The sequence below is a fragment of the Idiotropiscis lumnitzeri genome, chromosome 6 (assembly GCF_059441095.1).
Source record: "Idiotropiscis lumnitzeri isolate Australia: NSW breed Sydney's pygmy pipehorse chromosome 6, RoL_Ilum_1.0, whole genome shotgun sequence".
In the NCBI taxonomy this organism is placed as follows: domain Eukaryota; kingdom Metazoa; phylum Chordata; class Actinopteri; order Syngnathiformes; family Syngnathidae; genus Idiotropiscis; species Idiotropiscis lumnitzeri.
Genome location: NC_142396.1, coordinates 19549581 through 19570989, shown reverse-complemented (window position 1 = coordinate 19570989; position 21409 = coordinate 19549581). Strand labels below are relative to the sequence as shown.

General features: G+C 40.4%; 1 protein-coding gene across 2 annotated transcripts; it reads right to left on the bottom strand.

Moving 5' to 3' along the window:
• Positions 1-1924: 1924 nt before the first annotated feature.
• tango6 (transport and golgi organization 6 homolog (Drosophila)) lies at positions 1925-21140 on the bottom strand. Of its 2 annotated transcripts, none has more exons than XM_088299327.1 (18): positions 20971-21140; positions 19934-20586; positions 19504-19620; positions 19029-19176; positions 18838-18941; positions 18511-18673; positions 17736-17803; positions 16985-17097; positions 16229-16405; positions 16030-16159; positions 15283-15489; positions 12764-12907; positions 10974-11450; positions 10407-10464; positions 10114-10272; positions 7719-7870; positions 7408-7521; positions 1925-4452 (listed from the first exon to the last, which is right to left on the bottom strand). In XM_088299327.1, exons 1-18 carry the CDS (start codon positions 21020-21022, stop codon positions 4276-4278), a joined length of 3213 nt encoding a protein of 1070 aa, XP_088155453.1. In that variant the 5' UTR covers positions 21023-21140; the 3' UTR covers positions 1925-4275. The 2 variants fall into 2 exon arrangements, with proteins under 2 accessions (XP_088155453.1, XP_088155454.1); XM_088299328.1 differs by having other exon boundaries at positions 20123-20586.
• Between the last annotated feature and the right edge of the window lie 269 nt (positions 21141-21409).

Sequence of the window (21409 nt, the reverse complement as noted above, 5' to 3'; positions counted from 1 at the left end):
ATTCCTCCTGTTAAAAGTCATACAGCTAATACTAAAATTATGCAATTAAGGTGACATTTTTGTGAAATCTTTTAGCTGGAAATATTCAACTTATTTTTTATTTATTTTTGGATTCCAGCCAGCAATTGTCTATAATAAAGGTTTATTAAACCACACAATTGAAAAAAAAACACGCTTTGTAATGACCTGAAAGATTGTGATGAAGCGATTGGGAACACTTTCTGTGCGCTTCTGTGAAGCAACACAGTTAGAAAATATTTCAATCGGTTAATATCTCTCAACACATCCCCCATTAATAAGAGTGGCTGGGGCGGAGTTCCCAAAGTGGTAATATCATGTTATTCACTATATTTTACGTTTGATAAGTATCAGCGATAATCAGGGGTGTCCAAAATACGCCCGGGTACTATTTTAGATTACGATAGTAAGCTAAGGATATAAAATGCTCGTGTTTTGTTTCTAAAATAAATCTGCGATAAAGCTTTTTTTTTTTTTTTTTACAAATAACTAACATAAAACAAACTGTAATTACTTGATGGATTGTTTTTTTTTATCATGTTTGATCAATTAAAGTTGAAATTTTTTTTAAGATGCTCTTACAGCCTTCAGTTGTCTGGATGGTGTCCGCAAAAGAAAAAGTTTGGAACACCACAGCTTGAAATTGATGGCTGGGTGAGAGCTGGTGTTTGATGGTTCTCCGCCGCTGTTCTTCTGATATCTATTGTAAACGTGTTTATGTGTTTTAATTTGTGTTCTAATTACCCGCTAATTTATATTACTAAACCAGATGGAACACGCTTTGTTACAGCTCCAGCTGTTGTGAAATGGGCTATATAAATACATTTGTATTGTATTGTATTGAGCGGCACGGCAGCCGACTGGTTAGCACGATGGCCTCACAGTGCAGAGGTTGTGGGTTTGATTCCGGCTGCGGCATGTTCTCCCCGTACCTGTGTGGATTTCCTCCAGGTACTCCGGTTTCCTCCCACATTCCAAAAACACGCACAGCAGATTGATTGGTCACTCTAAATTGCCCCCAGGTATGACTGGGAGCGTGGATGGTTATTTCTTTGTGTGCCCTGCGATTGGCTGGCAACAAGCTCAGGGTGTACACCACCTACTACCTGAAGAAAACTGGGATAGGTTCCAGCGCCCTCCGCGACCCTTGTGAGGAGAAGAGGTACAGATAATGGATGGATTGCATTGTATTGAAAATTTCAAGCTTGGAAACAACTTTAATGTTGGACAACCACCAGTAGATGGCAGCGATGCAACAGTGTGAAGAGGAAAACAACCCAGTTTAGTCCACTGGGAGAAACAGCTGCAATTTGTGAACCTACCTTTGTTCCATAGCTTATTATAAAAGAATGGAAAAAAAGACAAAATCAAGCTTTTTGTTTTTACTGGTAAAAGTAAAAAAAAAAACATTTGATTGTATTTGCTGTATGTACACTACAGATCATGAACATAATGATACCCAATGTTTTGAAGTAAAAAATGCTCTAAAATGTCTGGCAGTGAATTTTAACTGATTACGTGTCTCATACTTTTCGTCTGTATCAATTATTCAGAGATTTGGGTCTGAAAAGAAGCAGGTGGTACTAGCGCCAAACCAAGTGACTCATTCCACTTTGAAATCCCCACAGAACAATATATAACCCCAGAATCAACACAGCTTTGATTAAGATGCTGCTTCAATGATATTCCTGGAGAGGCCTAAATCTGCCACCACACTGAAAGAGGTTGTATTTGTCAAGCGCCTCATGCCTCTTGCAATACCTTGACTCCGTATATATCCATGGAAACCAGGCTGAGGTCTGCCTTGTTTGCCCTCTGAGGGGAGAGGGAAGGGTCATGCTTCATACACCGTATTGGATGGATGGGAGGGATGAAGGACAAAAGATGGAATGCCTCCTTAGTCGGACCCTGTTCAAACCCCAAAAGTCATCTGGGTGTGTTTATTTAGAGTAGCCACTCCCACCTTTCAATTCAGTTTAAATTTATGACAATACGCCAAACGACCTTTTGTCAAGGATTATTTACATCACATTTACAAGCAAAGTCCTCATTCTGCTCCCGTTGGAGAAATAAGACCAATTAAAACATGTACTCATGTTAATTCATTTAAAATGTATCGTGCGACAGGGGAATTGAGTTGTTACAAACACTTGAAACGTGAGGTTGATACCCCTCAAAACAGGATAAGCAGATCTATTCTCTCTCCTTATTCCTTTATGTCAAATGGGTGGACCAATTGTGGTACATATCTAGAAGCGTACCACCAGAAATGTATTCCATCCAGATTGACATTTAGTTTTTAAAAACTAACTCATTAATTAACATGTTTTGTTTTAGCACACAGCCACGCAAACTGCAATACAGCTGTGGCTGTTGTGAAAGCGCTCAATAAGGATGCGCTGTATTGGAACAGCAAGGTCAATTTCTTAGTTTTGGTTGAAGACATTTGGGTTTCAGAATAAAATATGAATAGTAGACAAAAAGTTTAGAATTTCATTTTTGATTTCATGGTGCTTACATCCAGATGCGTTCAACAAGTCAGGACAGGGAAACATTTGTTTGAAGCCACCTACTTTTCAAGTGAGCAAAAGAATTGGAATTGAATTGATTAAATTCACTTCAAGTGAACAAAATGTAATATTTGGTGACACAACCCATACTTGCAATAAATGCATCAAGCCTGTGATCAACTGACTTCAGAAGACTGTTGCTTTCTTCATTTGAAATGCTTTTTCCAGACCTTTACCACAGGCTATTTCAGTTCTTGTTTCTGGAGGTTTCTCCCTTCAGACTCCGCCTCAGGAGGTGAAATGCATGCTCTATTGGGTTAAGGTCCAGTGATTGACTTAGCAAGACTAAAATCTTCCATATTTTACCCATGATGAAGTCAGTTATTGTGTTGTCGGTGTATTTTCTGGGTCGTTGTCTTGTTGCATGATGAAGTGTCTGCCTGCTGACAAGTTTGAATGCATTTTACTTATTTACAAATTGCCAAACAAAATGGTTTCGCAGACTTGAGAATCTTGGTCTCATCAGTCCATAAAACTTTGTTTCAAAACATTTGTGGCTCATCTTGCGACTTTTTTGCAAAATCCCATCTGACCTTCCTATTCTTTTTACAGATCTATACAATTATAGTTATATTGTACTGTATTGATGAGTGGTCGAGTTGTATATAGTTCTTCTCACAAAGTCATTGTCATACCTTCACCGCTGCCCTGTGGAGGTTGGCAGTGTTGTCACTGAATGTTGTCTTTGAGTGTCTCTGCATAACTCTCACAATGTTTCTGTCGTCACTTGCTGTTTATACACTTGGCCTACCTATTTGATGTTGCTCAGTGTGCCAGGAGTTTCTTTCTTTTTCAGGACATCCAAATTATTGAACTGGCCGAGCCCAATGTTTGTGCAATAGCACTGATCAAGTTTCCCTCTTCTCGCAGCTTCAAACTGGTTTGCTTTTTTTCCTCATGGACAGCTCTCTGGTCTTCATGTTTACTTAACAGCAAATGCCGTTTTCACAGGTGAAACCCCAAAACAAAAACAAGCACTATCTAATGTTTGAAGAAGCAAACATCGATCGACATGTTCCAATACATTGGGTCACACGAAAAGTGGTTTGGCTTCAACAAAAGGTGCTCAGTCCGGTGTTGTTTAACACATCTACACGTTATTACCATGAAATAAAAACTGGGATTCTAAGGCTTCATCTCATATTTCTTTTGATCTGAAACCCAAATATTTTCAGTATACAACAGAAAGAAAGGAATTGACTTTGCCGTTCCAATAATTTCGGAGGTGACAGTAGATTTATTTCTATGAATATGGTTTTTGGGTGATTACTTTTGTAGAATGTTCAACTTAACTCTAGTAGCCATGATTTCTGCTACAAGATGCTTTCACCCAACATTTCTGTTGACAAACCTGATATTTGACAAAAATATCATTCATTCCCATTAATGCCATTAATATCCCATGGAAAATTCGGTTTAAAGGAATTTTTCAACCCTCATCCCAAAGTTATACTTAATATGTGGATACAAAAACATATGGACTTTCCTTCAGGTTAACACATGATTAGTCAAACTTCACATGATGCATAGTTAATATGACAACTGTATATATTGACATCATCGTCCTTATTAAAAAATGTGATGTGATGCGCTGAGATTCTGTAGAGTCTTGGCCATAACTATGGCATATAGAGTCCAACAGTGTGTTGGAAGCAAAGAAAAAGCTAATGCTGTAAAAATCAAACTTTTAGGGCAGGACAACTATCTTCTTCTCCAATTTTTGTTTGGGGAAGATGAGGCTTCGCATAACGTCATCCAGCTCCTCCAAAGCCAGCTGGGCGTGAAGCACCGCGACCTCATCCGAGTCCGATCGGACCACCCACTTTAGAGCTCGGTACAGGTCTAACAGAACATCACTGAGGACCTGATGGACACACAAAGAAGTGATGGAAGTTAAACTGGTGAAGTGACATTGAAGCCAGCTACAATCATTTCCACACAATAAGATAATCCTCACATGACCTATCACCCTCCACAAATGCGCCACCACCTGGCCTAACCTTTGTGATGTGTTCTGCCAGTGTCTGTTCTCATGTCAGCGGGTATCATTAAACCTTGTACAGCTGGTGCACTGCAGCTGCTGTTCACTAATGACAGAGCCTGGTCTAAGATCAGAACCGCAGCCACACCTGAACTGCTCAGCACATTTCTTTTCTGGTAGGGGGGCTGGTCTGAGGGTAGGGGGTTGCACTGAAAGAAGGTTTTAATAATAATAATAATAATAATAATATTGCCTTTATTAGTCCCACAATGGGGAAATTCGAGATTCGAACCCAGGCCTCCTGGGGAGACTGGGTCCTGAACGCGGCGCCTTAGACCACTCGGCCATCCTGGCAGCCGAAATTCGAGATTCGAACCCAGGCCTCCTGGGGGAGACTGGGTCCTGAACGCGGCGCCTTAGACCACTCGGCCATCCTGGCAGCCAATTAATGAGTACCTAACAGCGGTTAAATGATTAGAAAAATATAATAATGCTGCTTAATTCATTGATCAACTGAGGTTGTTTGGCTGTGTGTACTCTAGCTTCCTCCCACATTGCAAAAATGTACGTGATGGGTTAACTGAAAAGGCCAATAAAGGAGACTCAACTGACCAGAGACATGAATGTGAGTGTAAATTAACAATTGGATTACTGGGCATAGAAAATGGATTGATTTAGTAATAATATTCTTAAGATATCATAAGCAGGGCAAAACGGTGGATGACCAGTTAGCACGTCCACCTCACAATTCAGAGGTGCAAGTTTCGATTCCATCCTTCCTGTGTGGAGTTTGCATGTTCTCCCCGTGCCTGTGTAGGTTTTCTCTGGATCCTCCTGTTTCCTCCCACATTCCAAAGACATGCATGGCAGGTTAATTGGATGCTCTAAATTGTCCCGAGGTGTGAGTGTGAGTGTGAATGGGTGTTCGTCTATGTATGCCCTGCAATTGGCTGGCAACAATTCAGGGTGTATCCCGCCCACTGCCGGACGACAGCTGAAATAGGCTCCAGCATGCCAGCGAGACTTGTGAGGAGAAACGGCTCAGTTGGATTAATAATGTAAACTAACACACAATTTTGTATTATCTAACCTAGTCTTATCTTTGAATAACAGCACAATGAACTCCCATGTGGGATAAGGATTGGATAAATGAAGGTTCTCCCCTTACTTCAGCATAGTATAGTTCTACTAGGATTCCACAAGGTGGCTTAGGCGTGAGCAAAAAAACAATGAATAGGTGAGTTTTTCAGCAAATAATGGACATGTTCCGTGCAAAAAAAAATTCAAAATTTGCTATAATTAATATACGCGAGGGTTCACTTTTTCACGAGAATAATGCTAAGAAAAATGTCACCTGTGAATAACAGTAATTATCAACAGTGAGAAGGCCTGGTTGTTAAATGTAGTGGGAGTGTCCCTAACTGCTTTGTGAGTAGCTGCCATTAAGTCAGACATTCCCAGTAGACATTGTGAGGACACAGTGTCTAGATTAAAGGATCTGTCACTGTGACAGGTTCTCACTCTCCAATACACCACCCTCGCATCGCTCTCTTTCTGTTACTAGTGACGTCATAATTGAGCAGGCAACGGGGTGTGAGATGACTTGTGGTACCTAAAGATGTCATAATATCCTGTACAAAACATATGGAGCGTCTAGCTATTTCCTGCCATCGCATAAAAAAAATAAATGAAAAAAAATAGAACCATTCTGTCCACAGTAAAATTCTCATGCAATACCCGGGCACCATCCCATCCTGCAAAATCCCATTGAAGCTTCAGCTGCAATGGGTATAAAAGGAGAAAAAAAATGATCAGGCGTTACAACCATCAACGCTTGACCTCAACTATGCTGAGGAAGAGAAGCTCTTGGGGCCAAATCTCAAATCCTAAACTAAGACGAAGAAAGAAAATATTGGTGGACCTAAAAGCTAATTGAACGAATGAAGAAAGATTCCAAATGTATATTGATTGGGAAAGATATTTTGAGTTGGAAAGAGCATTTGTTTTACAAACAAAATGAGAATGTTTTTTTAACCTTACAGTAGTTATTATTATTTAGAAAACTCTAATTTTAGTTAAAAAAAAAAGCAAGTGTGTTTAGTGCTCTTCTTCCTGGTCTGTGTTTTGAACGTGCTCAAGATTATTTTTTTAATAAATTAATGTCATTAACATGGCTATATACCCCCGGGCAACTAAGCAACACTTTTTTAACATCATTTCATTCGAGTCCCACACATGGACATTACTGGCATGTAAACATCACACAAAACAATAAATGTTACCATTTGTACATTCTTGAGTGATTTTATAAAATATTCTAAATGGATTGCATGGTTCAAGCCTTTTTCACACTGCACTTAGCAACATACAGCACATTATCATCAAGGCAATTATTTGAACATGTGCTGCAGGTTTATGGCAATTTTTTTTTTTTTTTTCATTTTACGAATAGAAATGTAAAATGTAGCAAACTCAGCAAACTTAACACCTCCGGTTGGATACATGGAGTCAATGTCAAGGAGTTGCCTGTCGTGCTATCGCAGGTGTCTTATAGCCGGCTCTGACAAACAGCATTGCCATGGAGTTACTATCAGGTAAAAGGAGTTTAAACGTAGAGCCGTCCTTATCACTGTCGGACAGCCTCTCCAGAAAAAAAAGTTAGTCCCAAAGTGGGAAGAGTCCCTGAGTAATCGATGGAATAATCGATAGGATAACTTCCCTAGCTGCTTGTTTTACAGGCACTACCACTGTTGGTGGTCGAGCTACTTCTGCAGCAGTCCCATAAAAGAAACATTTTACTCAGGGTACACATTACATAAATGGTGTGTGGGTTTGTACCTGCGTGGTTTTGTCACTGAGGCCCCGGAGCAGCAGGGTGATAACATGGACAGCAGCTCTCCTCACCTCTACTTCCTTCTCTGTCCTTATCATAGCAGTGAGACACGAACTGAGCTGAACAACACACAAGTGAGACACATCACTGCGATGATCATTTGCATCAATAGTTTTCCAGTGTCAGATAAGTGTTTCATGATGGAAGCAGAGATATTAGAAGTTTGCAACCTGTCATTGTAGAAGCATTTGCAATAATGTTTAATGATGTCCATCTTTTACATACAGGCACAGTACTGTTATTTGTTTGCACTTACCTCTTGGGCCAGCGGACCGAGTGCATAGTCCAGTCTCTGGCACAGTTCTCCCAGGTTAGAGAGACAGCTGGCACGGACACTTTGGTCAGAATCTCTGGTGCCTCTCAGGAACACAGAAATCAGGGGACGACCAAAGTGGGGTGCCAACTCCCCTGGAGGACGAGAAGGGAGGAAAATGAAAAGGTGATCCTCTTTAATACTGCCACAAATAGCTCTTAGGTCAAATAGCTTTTCCTTACAAACTGATGATGGATGAGCAATGCGCAAATAGAGGTGGGAGATATAATTGATTTTCTGATGGATCATGATGTAATGTTGACAAAAAAATGTAGTAATAGCATTGTAATGATAGATGAATAAATACGGAAATGCCAGTAAAATGAAAAAAAAAGGGAATTTGAATTGAAGCAGTCACCGAGCAGTCAACAGTAAAAAAGGCACATTGTCAAAAGTAATACCAGTACTTCTCGTCCCATGGTACAAAAATGTAATATTGTGACATTGGCATGATGGCCAGTTATATAGATATGTATAAGATATTACAAATGATATCACGTTGCTCAACTGCGGTAGCACAGTGTCAAACCGACCAAGTGACAGCATTTTCTTTTCTCAACAAACTCCAAGTTCATCTGTTTGCCTCTTTCATGATGCCGGGACCGAAATCTTAATTTCTAGTCTTAATAAGATGGCTTGTTGTTTTCCTCTAGCTCGCACAACGATGCATGGTGGAGGAGTAGGATCTGAGTGAAAGAAAATAAATCCTTATTCCCATTACCAACCAGTGTATCACCAAATAGTTCCTTCCTACATTGCCAATGCAAACAGCAAGCCAAGACTGCTGGAATGAAACAGGCAACGTCAAACAACTGGTACACAGCCAAAAAGCTGCCCAAAAAGTCATTATTGCTCAAGGGTGGTGAAGAATACAGCGCTGAAACAACCAAAGAATGATTTCAAGCTGTATTATGTGCACTAGCTATAACTCTCGCCACTTTAACAAGCGGTGATTGTTGCGTACTGGCAGTCTTACGAAAAGCGAGCTCGCTATGGAGAGCTGCTGATTAGCTCATTGTTGTGAGATCTGTTGAGCGCATCTGTAAGTTACAATTAGATAGGCCCCATTCGGAAACATACACAGTTCATTGATCCGTTTAACTGAGATCACACACAAGAATCCAACAAAGCTCAGTCAGTTAGTATTTAAGTCCACACCTCAGTAGATTGCATGAGTAATGTTTATAAAGGGTGCTGAACAAACTGCAACTTCCAGACAATCTCGAGGGAAAAAAAAAAATCTCTCAGGGGTACACAGCAAACTGGCAGATAAAACCAAGGGGAAGGGAAGGGAGTTGGACAGAGGTTTTAGCCATGAAGTGACTTTTGGCGAGTTCTGTATGGAAAATTTGACAACATTGTACGTTTTGTGATGAATGCTGTCGACCCACAAAATTAATAAACCATGTCTTTGCACTAACATATATTTGAAACACGATGCTGCATTGAAAACAGGTAGATCCAGAGAATGTCATTCGACCAGGAATGTGTATGTTTCATAAACCATAATAATGAATCATCCATGCATCCACATTAGGCACATGGTCAAGCTGGAGCCTACAGTACATATCAGAGGACTTTTGGGGCGAAATGTGTGGTACATGAGAGACTGGTCACCCAGCCGATTTCAGGCCACATAAAGTATATATAACCGTTAACGTTCACATTCACAGACAATTAACCTTACATGGATGTTTTTAGGAAAGTGTGAGATAGCCTCCACAAGCACAACATTGACATAGCAACAAGACTTCCACAAAAGAAGGCCTGAGCTGAGATTCAAACCTCGAACTTATGAGCTGGGACGCAGACATGCTCACCATTAGGCACTATGCTGCCTCAATCAGTCTTCAGATATTGTATGTAGCTAGGTCAAGCAAATGTTCAGATTAACATTTCATTATGTTGGAGAGGCAACATTTTTTTAAGCATTACCAGTATAATTCCTACAACTACTTTCCAACAACCAGCATGGGAAACAATAAACTCAGGAAGAAATAGTTTTAGTGGAGGAGGCAAATTTAATTGCAACACAAACTGGTGGACAACTCAGTGTTCTCTACAACGCTTTAGGCTGTTTAAACAACAACAACAAGTTGGGCAATATATTCAGCTTTGAATCACAGGATCTCTTAAGTTTAGGTAGCATTATGAAGGTGCATCACCACCAATGGAACTGTTAGACAGGTTTATTTAAAATATTTGGGGTATTATTTGTTAGTCCATTTGCGAGTCAATTCCAGAAATCCCTTAAGAACACAATAAAAAATGAATGACGGTAGATTACAGATTGTCAAGCAGTGATTCAGAATATGGATACTCATGTGATGATGCTCACCCATCGCTCGGCTTGCCCTCATTAGGACCTCTCCCATTTTAAGGCGAAATTCCAACGAATGGTCCTTGTTGGATGTAGAGAGTGAGGAACCGTGTTGAAAGTCTTTTAGGATCCTTTCCAAAACTCTCTCAGGATAGAAATCAGCCAATGAAGCAAGTCCTAAAGATAGTATACATTAAGTCTTGGCGTCAGGAATTACTGACACTTAAAGGGTTCTCCCACTATTGTAACTTTGTTTGTAGTTCGCAATCAAAAAACATTACATTTACAGTCAGGTAGTCAAATTATAGTACCTTGAATGGCGGACAGGTAGACGAAGGAGTCCTCATGTTCCAGGTTTTCAATAAAGAGCTGGAGAAAACAAATAAACTGCTTTATTAATCACCACATACTATACACAAGAAGATGATGTACACAATTGTATTGTAATTTACAGCAAGACAGACATCCAAATAAGGAGGATAAAAACCGGTAAAGAAAGACAAGACTACAAAGGGAATAATTCAAAATTCAGCTCCAGGTTCAAAGGGAAGCCGACATATGACACAAATACAAGAAAAATCAATATTGGGAGGTTCTGCTGTCGAGAAAGATGGTTAATGGCTGTCCAATGTGACAGGGAGTGCAGCTTGAGGAAAGAGAATATTAAAGTAGCTGTTATTCCTTATATGCGAAGCCGACTAACAAGTCCCTCGGTAGCACCAATGTTGCCCCTTGAGGACAGACTCAAGTCTTCATACGCATACATACGCTCGTGCCAGATGATGCTGTCAAAACAGGCAGCACCTCTTAAAAATGGACAAGCTTTCATCGCACTGACTCACGAGCAGAAAATCAACAACAATCTTACAACAACTTACGATTAGGACTTTTTCGTGGGCTTGTACAATTTCTTGCTCTCTGGATTGCACCATTTGGGTCAAGGTCCTCAGGGCAAATGCTCTGGTTGGAACATCAGGGTGACATGCCTCGAGAAGGCAATCAGAAAAGGCTTTAGAGGATTGCGAAATTTCACCTGCCACAGAGTCCACAGAGGACGTTGGCTGTTTGATATGGGATTGTTTAAGTTTCTTGGCAGACAAACGTGATGGTGGACAAGTCTGTGGTGTCTTTGTTTCAATCTTGCTTGTTTTCTGTGAAGGCACATTGTTGTCACTGTCTTTAGAGCCTGGGAATGCACTGGTAGTGAGGTTATCTGGTCGATAGGCACCGTGGGTAGCAATGACTGCTCTTAAATTTGACGCCAGCTCCTGGATGAACACCTCTGGGTGTTGCTGAGAAAGAGTCTGTAGCGGCTGGAGCAGTCTTGACATAGACGAGAAGACGTCAGCAGTGAGCTGCGGATAACAGAAAGGTCCAAGTGAAACATTTCTTGATATGCTATTCAGCGATTGGAAGAGTCAAGGTTTGCCTCATTAAGGGAGATGGACCATTGCATTTGGTTAGCGTGAGGGCTTAATTGACAGCATTTGTAGAGGGAGAAACTATCACTAATATGCAATATGTTATAATATGTGCACAGCGAGTATTAACTCTATGGTGTAGGCTTGTTTTGCAACGAAATTGTAAGAGAGTGGGTGGTGGGGTCGGGCGTGAATTGTTTTCTTCTTGCAAGGGGGGGAGGGGCAAATGAAAATAATTTAAAATAATTGAGAAGCACTGGTATATGCTTAATATCAGAGGTGGGCATTGTATCAGACTGACGGACCGGTCACTGACGGTATACATCTGAATGGGAAAGAGTCTCCTGTTTTCAGTAGGATCTGTGTGGTGACTGTGATTGGCCAAGGAGGAGGAACCAGAAGAGGTCACTTCACTTGGCTATGACCGCACAAATCTTCAATGTTTGAGTCTAATAGTTTATGTATCATATGTGTATATATGTACTTTGATATCTATTTTTGTATATAAATCTTTATGGTTATGGTTTTCCGTTAAACCTTGGTGAAATTGATTATATTCAAGACTGTCTCGTGTGTGTTTGATTGCGAGGCATTGACTATATGTGGAAACGGTTTGTGCTTCCTGCATATAAGATGCCGGTATGCACCATCAAGCTGAGGAAGAAGAAGACGAGCATTTATTAACAGAAGTTGGAGTGCGTAACTTGGATTGGATTTTATTTACCGTTGGTCACAGTGCAGAGCCAGATTCTTGTAAACCGGCAGGGGTCCTCAATCCTGTTCCTCGAGGGCCGCTGTCCTACCTGTTTTCCAACTCTCCCTGCCCTGCTGCAACACACCTGATTCAATTGATCAGATCAATCAGATGAATCAGGTGTGTTGCAGCAGGGAGAGATGGAGAACAGGCAGGACACCGGCCCTCGAGGAACAGGATTGAAGACCCCCTGTTGTAAAGGTTAGCCAGTTTAAATGTAAAATTGAAACTCTGGCATTTTAGCAGTTACAAGAGCTGTAGGCAGCCACCAGTTTACTAGAGTGGCAAATAAGTGTATGTGAAACGGACCGACGGACTTCTGACGGACTGACCAACAAACGATTACAGGTTGGTACGGCTTGATAAAACTGACGGACTGACGAATGACGGACAGATACCCAGGCTGCTGACGGATGTCGTACAGGCACAATTTAGTAAAATGCCCACTTCTGTTTAATATGATAGACAGTAGTTGTCAGCAGTGAGTGACTACCTTGGGTGTAGAGAGCAGCGTTGCCACCAGGCCCATTGCCATACTCAGTGTTTGGTTTTCTATCGGGTTTTCAGTAAGCACATCATTTGCCTTATCCAGAACGTTGCATGCCCTCTGTAGCAGTGAGTCAATAAAGTCTACCACCTGGAGAGAAAACAGAATGAAATCAAACATTGAGTTGAGACAAATGCAACCTTTCAAAGGGGAAGTAAACCCAAGCCATTTCTTTGCAAAAAATGTTCAATGCAAGCCCCCTGGTCAGAACGTGGCATTGTGATTAATATTGTGTTTGTGGAATTTGAGTTAAGAAGACATCAACATGACATCACAATTGCTGAGGGCTCAGCTAATGACCAATCATGGCTCAGCTGCAGAAAACAGGTGAGCCGTGATTGGCCGTTACCTGAGCACTCAGCAACTTTGATGACATTTTCAGATGGCAAAAGTGACAAAATTGCTGCCCCCTGAGATGGATAAAAACGGGTTCATTTTACTACTAAATTTATGTTGACAATGTTCTTTACGATACCATGTTTAGACTAGTGAAGACGCATCGAACGCTTTATTGCAAAGATTTTTTTTTGGGGGGGGGGTGTTTGTTTGTTTATTGAACATGTAAACAGTTAACAGAAATTAATTTAATATGAAGTAAACAGATTGAAAAGAAAATAAGAGATAAATGGTCACAATAAGCAGTTTACATGTTTAATGGGTAGTAGGAAGAAAGAGAAAAAAAGTGATTTAGTTCTACCATTCGTGCATTTTAACTAGTTTCAAATGAATACAGTAGGTTATTCATGTAGTAAGTCCCAACAAGCAAAGAAATGGGGAAAAAAAATCTACATATAAACCTAATAACGCACTTATGCATATGTGTACATACACCTACATATAGTGCAGTACAAAAGTATATTATTGTACTCTATACTCATAATTAATATTCATTACATTACAATCAATTTGACACATTTTAAAAAATGACTGCATTTGAGCAATTTACTATTCTAGATGATTTGCATAGATTGGTTTGTACTTTTGAACCTTTTGAATATAGCAAGTGAGTCACACCTTTTCAGGTCACTTCGGAAATTATTTCACAAATTAAAAGCTCTTAAAGAAACACCTTTGCTCAATGATTTGGATTTGTTGTCGAGACTTGTGCCCCTTAGGTCACAGCAACTCTCCCTAATTTCAAACAGCTTCTGAGTATTGTGGCACAGCATTTGATTATTGTGTACATTATTAGTGCGATTTTAAACTCAACCAGGACAAAAACTATCATTGTTTGATTTGATAAACAGTGGTTCAGTATATTTTGATAGAGTAAGATTTCTAATTGCTCTTTTTAACTGCACGTACTGTTGTCTATTATCTAAATAACTTTTCAACTATTTATATGCTACACCTCATATGCCATATCGCTGTAATTTATTCAGTAATATACTATGATCTATAGTATAAAACACTTTTTTCACACCTATAAAAATCCAGATGTAAAGTCTCTGTTACTTATACTAGTGGCTATTGTTTCCACAAGGTGCATTACTGCCAATGAGATCGTCCGTGTTTCTCTCAAGCCGGACGACCTCCAGTGGTTAACTTCTCCTATAAGTACAGCACTGTGAAAAATCTAACAGTAATAACTACTTTACAACAGCTAAGAAGTACCATTGCGGGAAAATTCTGAAGTACTTCATCTGAAACCCTTCACCATTACAACACTATCCAGAGGTCAGCGTGCTAGAAATAAGTTTATTCAAGCATGTGATATCAAGGTATGAGATTCATTTCCTAATCTGACAGGCAATGTGTTAGCACTGCATTTCATGTCAAACAAATATTTACTATACTTATCAAATGCATTATCGAAACTCCCATACTTCTTCCCTTAATCTGCTTAAATTTAACAACAACTGAGCTATTTTTTTTCAACAGCATGACTTAACATGACCTGCTTCCATTATCTGACTCCTCACCCGAGCCAAATGAGAACAAAAATTCTTTTTCCATGAAGGGCCATGTGTGCGTGCGTGTGTGTGTTTGTGTTTGTGTGCGTGTGGGTGTGCGTGCGTTTGTACAGCGTTTTAGGGCAACAGATCGTGAATTGCTGCCTAAATGATTGTAAAAAATTCTCTTGGACACAATTTGCAATTGTCAAGATAATAGTTATAGACAAGCATAATATCATTTGCATGACGTAACTAAAATTGATTATGTCATGATACGGCTCCAAAATGGAGAGCCTGCATTCACTCTCATTTCTTTTGATTACAGAGGATTGTGGTGACAATCTGGAATTTGACCATTACAGTGAAATTGTGAGAACGAACAAATTGCATGTGAATATTAAAACAGACAAATAAAGGTTGTAGAGCAAATAACGGCTCTTACTTTGTGATGAAAAATAGAACATAACGATGAAACAGAACATCTGTCACTGTGCCAATGCAGCATACGAATTTATCATTTATTGTTAAGCATTTCAGATGCATCTGTTGGAACTCATATGGATCACAAACCTGTTTGTTTTTTTGCAGTATCACAGTATGCTGAAGGGACTCCACCATTATGGCCAACACCTGAAGCAAAGCCAATGTGTGGCCTTGCCTTGCAACGCAACCCTGCTGCTTCTGCTCCAACTCCAAGAGCGTCATGGAAGATAAATCCAATTGCTGTGCATCCTTCTCCTCTTCTTCTGCTGATCCTGCCGTCCAGCTGGTGAGCTCCTGCAGAAATCAAGTATTTATTGACCACTAATGTTAAAGTAAACCATTTGAAGTTCATGGTGCTGCATTTACAGTAGCTGTAGCGGCACTAATGTGGTTCTCATTAGTTGAAGTAAAAGACAAATGTCAAATATCTATTGTTGTAGTATTGTAATGATATTTATTCAACACAAGTGGGTGCTGGCCAACATTCATAAAGCATTATCATTATACGGTAGCTGACTAGTTGCACTGGACATACTGAACACCAAACATCACTTGAGGATGGTCACAGTGCAAATCCATGTGTGTGCAGTTCATGAAATGGGTGACAACAAAGTATGCTCTACCCTTTTTTGAAACATCACTGCCACCACGAGGCTAACCTTTTCACCCTGGCTCACTGGCCTGTTAATGGACAGAATTAGGACATCTCCTGTCTTGTGTGATACATGATAGACATCTTTGATTTCCTCAATAGGATTGGATTTGTAGTCAGAGTGTGACCAAGATGAACAAATGATTAAAGCATGAGTTAAAAAAAATCTCTGGATTGCTCACCTGCAGCAGGTCAAGGAAGAAATCTCCGGGCACATCGCTGTCTTTGAGTTCAGCCAGCAGGTGCGCCAGACATTCTAGCCTCCAGTGCTCCCCTGATAGCTTCTCATACAGAACATCATCATCTTCTTCACTGGGAGACATGGTAAAGATTATAAGATAAATACTTCTCAAAGACCACTCCTTGAAATGTATTCATCACCTGCAGCCTACTCTGCAGCTGAGTTGGACTCCACCATTGCTGCCAGGGGTGAAATGGAAGCCTGTTGCGACATCGTTTGTCAAGTCCTGCAAACCTGAGAGTTGTCTGAGAAGTGATAGGATTGCAGCGGTCTCAGCATGGCTCAAATACCACAGCAAAATATCATGACATGGGGCTCTGTGAAACAGAAAGAACACACACATTTGTCCAATAATCCATCACAACAATCTGTGTGACAGTGCTTTCTTCTCATATTGGTCAGTAGTGGGTACTAAAATTCAAACAAGAAGGCTTGTTTCAGAAACAAGGGGCAAAATTGTCCTTTATTGATAACTTCATTATGTACCGGTATAGGAAGAACCAATGAGGCTACCGCTTGTTTGTTTTACATCAGTATTTCTAATTACCATAGCATCCTTTTTTTCATTGTTGTCTTAGCATTCCACTAATCCCACCTGCTACAGTATCATCCTCGGAATGTACCAGGAAATAGCCAGGGACTCAAAACCTCATTGTAGAAGCATAAAATTATTCACAAAATTAAGCATTTCATCATCAGGATGTAGATAAGCATCTCTCCAACAACTAGTTTGCAATTTCTTTATTTGCAGCTTAACTTAAACCATGAAACACCAGTTCAAAAGCCAAGTTCTTACAGATGAGCTATTGTCCCCAAATGTGGAGAAACATGAATCCTTTCAAGACACCATGCACACAAAGCCATGACAAACCTGTTAAAAGAAAAATAAATTCTACCGTAGGTTGCAGACGTTCCTCTTGGTGAAACAGAATAGAGTGAAGACAACAGGAAGAACGTCTTCTAAAGCTCTGAGAAGAGGAGTTGAAGGGCTGTTGCCCACAACCCAGATCTGACCACAAGAAGAAAAACACTGAAATTACATTGGCGCTTGTAGAAAATGCTTAATACCTAATTGTTCTCTTTTTTATTTCATTTCTTCTTTTTATTATTTTAAATTTGTAGACTACAAGTGTTTTTCCACACAAATTTTGACTGTAATTATAGATACCTCATAGAATAGAGACTGCGACTACGGGCTCTATTTATGGTTCTTCTCGTTCCCTTTAAAGTGCCACGTGCAAGAGGTGCGCTTAAATTCCGTGACATGGCAGAAGAAGACATTAATTTGCTTGAGTCATGTGGCAAATTGAATCATGTAAAGTCCAATTATACGTGTAAAGTCCAATTATAAGGAATTGCAAACAGACCTCAACGGGTGGAAGATATTAAGATGACCACGGAGATCACAGATCTGCGAAGTGGGCACTTGGCCTAGGTATGCTGGAACGCCCAGCATGGGGCAAAGATATCCACCGAATTGCAGAACAAGCGCGTTGCACAAAAACGAGGAGAGGACAGTTTTTTCTGACTTTAGTACAAATTTAGGTTTTGTGAGAGTCATAAGATTTTAACTCCATCATAAACTGAGGACAACAGGTTTCTTTCTTTCTTACAAGCCACATTGCAATCACTTTTAGACGAGCTCACCTTGTTAATGTCATCCACACATTGTGTCATCTCCCATTCCTCCACAGCAACTTCCAGGTGAGAATCATCTGGAAAAAAAACATCAAGTACTGCGTTTATTGGCATTTTACCAATTGAAACAATAACTCAATTATAATCCAATGAAGTTTACCAGGTGCTATCTATCATATATATTGTCATGTTTATTCATTGTGTTTACTAGATGCAGGAACTGGACACCAGAGACACAGCTGAATAATCTTATTGCATATGAAAGCTACGCATCGCTGGCCGAAGCTTTGTACCTGCAAAATAGTCACTTTTCAGGAGACCCCAAAAACGACACGCTTGTTCAACCATAAACATTGCTAAGTTCGATTAAAAAATAAAAATGACACCGAACTTTGTCATTTAACTTGAAGTGCATTTTTATGTTTAAGAATAAATTTTGGTTTTATTACAAATAAATTAAAGACCTTTTTTTACATGCAGTAATTATTATTAAAAGCAAAAACAATAACGAGTCTTCAGGATTTTCCTTAACGTAAGTAAAAAAACAATGTACAATAATATACAATGTTTATAAATATAACAATTACATTTAGGGAACTCTTGCACTCAAACAATCTGGTGGGACTTTCTCTTTAGGATTGAATGAGTACGAGATTACTGGAGAACATGCCCATTTGGAGTTATGCGTTACTTAGTGACATCACAACATCACTGTCCATAACGGACTTAAATATTTCAGCTTTTGTGTATGAAATCCAGACTCTGTGTTGCGATTGCTACAAACCAGCAGCACTGATGCAGTGGTAGAGAGGACCCAAAATAGGAACCAACAAGTAGGGCTGAGCAAATCTGGTCTTCTCTTGGACCAAGTAGAGAGCTGCCCTGGTGGCCACACACTGAAACTGTTGGGCTGTAAGCTTGTCTTTGAGGTGCAGGAGCTCAAGGATCTACACCAACATAAACCAATCAAATCCATGCAATTAGATGTGATAATGAAACTTTGACAAGGGATGCCAGATCAAACAAGCCTAAATGATGTAAACAGTTAAATTACGATTTAACATTCTTCAAGTCCCATTACTTTATTATCGCTTTGTGTGTGTAAACTGACCTGAGAACAGACTTGCTTATAGTACGTGTCAGCTGATGGAGACTGTTGAGGACATGCTGTGAGAATCTTGGCTATAGAGTCACATTTCTTCCAGTCTGATTCACCTAGATGTCATGACATGCAGTATCACAAGGAATTGTTGACATTTCTTTTTTGGCGTTTACGGGCTTCATCATCTGCCACTCGCCCACCTGCTCCGCCCTCCAAGATGGCTCTAACTACAGCCTGGACCCCATTAGGCTGCATCAGACGCTCAGACAGTAATTGACCACAGAGGCGCCTCAGCCAGCCAGGAGCTGTCCTGCTTCTTGAAGCACTGGAGCCTCCTAATGGACCAGACTTATGGGCGGGACATAAAACGGTACATTCAGCCTCTTTCCAATGACTACATTTGGGTTTTATATTTTCATGATGGTATTTTTCTTCCCTTTATCTTTCTTTATTTTATCCATCCACGTTACCAGATAATATTCTCATCATGGTAACAGGTGAGCTGTAGCCTATCACAGATAATTTGAGGTAAGAGGTGGGGTACATCTTGTGCGGGTTGCTCACCAATCACCGGGCATATATATTTAATCCCCAACCTCAAAATTATGAGGCGGACGTGCTAATCACTCATCCACTGTCCGGCCTCTATTTTACTTCATCAAGACACAGACGTACCTGTTTGGGTCCACCTTGTAAAATGAGGAGCTCTTTGATAACGACTGGCTGGTACACTTTTACCAGAAGGCTTTGAAGAGCGTCCCGACTGTTTTTACGTTCCTCTTCACTGAATTCCTATGGAGAAAAATAAGAGAGACATACAGTATCCTGAGCAGACACACAATTTGTACAATCTAATGAGATCCAATAATAATAATAATAATATTCCCTTTATTAGTCCCACAATGGGGAAATTCGAGATTCGAACCCAGGCCTCCTGGGGAGACTGGGTCCTGAACGCGGCGCCTTAGACCACTCGGCCATCCTGGCAATACAAGAGTCATATCCAAAAGGGCTGCCTTGGGTAATGTTATTGGCCATGACACCAAAGCATGAACTGAATTCAATCAACGGAAAGCACAAACCAAACAATATGAAGATGCACTACCTGAACTTCCTTTGTACTGCTTGTTTTGGACTGTGGCTGATAACCAATCTGACAAAGTGCTGCCATCACATCTCCCAGGTGCCGGGTGAACACCAGCGTGGCAAGAGATGACAGTTCAGCTAAGCGCAACAAGATTGTTGTTGTTGTCAGGAGGTGGTGCGGGGCTCCAACAGCAGTTTGACCACATACCATTTTTTCCACCATGGCGCCAAATGCAGACCTGTGACCCAGTGGCACACCAACTCCTGGAGCCAAGAATGGGCAGAGGCCAAAAGAAACCACAAACTGAAGGGCTGTCCCAACTGTTTGCTGTTGAGTGAAACTGAGGACATCTGGTGGTAAGGGGGGAGCCATCTCGGGCGTACGTAGGTTGGCAGAGGGAGCAGGTGTCCGCTTGAAAAGCTCGAGTTCAGCGGAAAGGTGGCGAGCTAAGCTGAGCAGCAGAAGGAGACACTCCTGGACAAAGCCCCACATCAAATCCTCTGTATCGTTTAAGAACCAGCTTGCACCAGCTAACACATCCTCCCTCACACTTTTCGCCTCCTGCAGATTGATGTCATTGTCCAGCTGCTTCAGGAGAACTTCTCTGTTCGTCCGCAGTGCTATCAGAAGCGCCTCCTCCTTTGAGGTTTGTGCATTACGTCTAGGCGCCTCTGCAAACGAAACATGAGTATGATCATACAATTTGATTACACACATAACACTTTTTACCATACTGTGCAATTATTTAATGACGTCTACAGATTGCCACAGACCATACTTCATTATACACTGCCTGTTTCTTGAAAAATAAATAAAATAAACACAAATAAATGGGTTACGAATTAGACTTCGTTGTCGACCAGTGACTTCATCACTTTCGAAACCATGAAAAAACTATTACGTCAGCTAAAAACACTAGCAGTACAGCTTGAAAAACGCAATTAAATACGTTACAATTGCACGAAAAGAAATGTGTATTTTATCGACACGATTACGTATTTTCATAGATATACACAACTCGTGCTTCAAAGCCTCGATAAAATGTGAACACTTACCACCAAAAGGTTTTGTGAGCACATCCAACGACGTGATTATTGCCGCAATCATTTTGGCATTAAATACATATCTATCTTGCGTACGAGTCCTTCTTCAATAACATGTGCACTTAAATTGTTAGCCAAATTGCTACAAACATGTTACTGGCGCGGAAATAATACGTCACGACGCATAGTTGTCTGGTAATGAGGTCGCATTCAGGAACTGTAGGAAGAATATGTATTACGGTAGAATCTACAGTACACCCAGCATCAGGACTGTCAAAGACGACCATAGAAAATAAACATTAATGAAACTATTTTTGTTACTTCCTTGCGTAGAGCAATACGTGTTCTAACATCACAAGTATGGAACGTAATTATGGCTTGTGGTGTAGTAGTTTGGATAAATTATGAATTAGAAAAATACACCTTTTGGTGCTTACATATGCGGTATATG

Excerpts from the sequence above, each read along its gene's own strand:
- tango6 (XM_088299327.1), bottom strand. The coding sequence starts at position 21,022 with ATGATTGCGGCAATAATCACGTCGTTGGATGTGCTCACAAAACCTTTT. Across the intron at positions 19,621-19,933 it reads GCAGTACAAAGGAAGTTCAG|GAATTCAGTGAAGAGGAACG; the intron begins GTAGTGCATCTT and ends TTTTCTCCATAG. Across the intron at positions 10,465-10,973 it reads CCCACGAAAAAGTCCTAATC|CTCTTTATTGAAAACCTGGA; the intron begins GTAAGTTGTTGT and ends TGTTTTCTCCAG.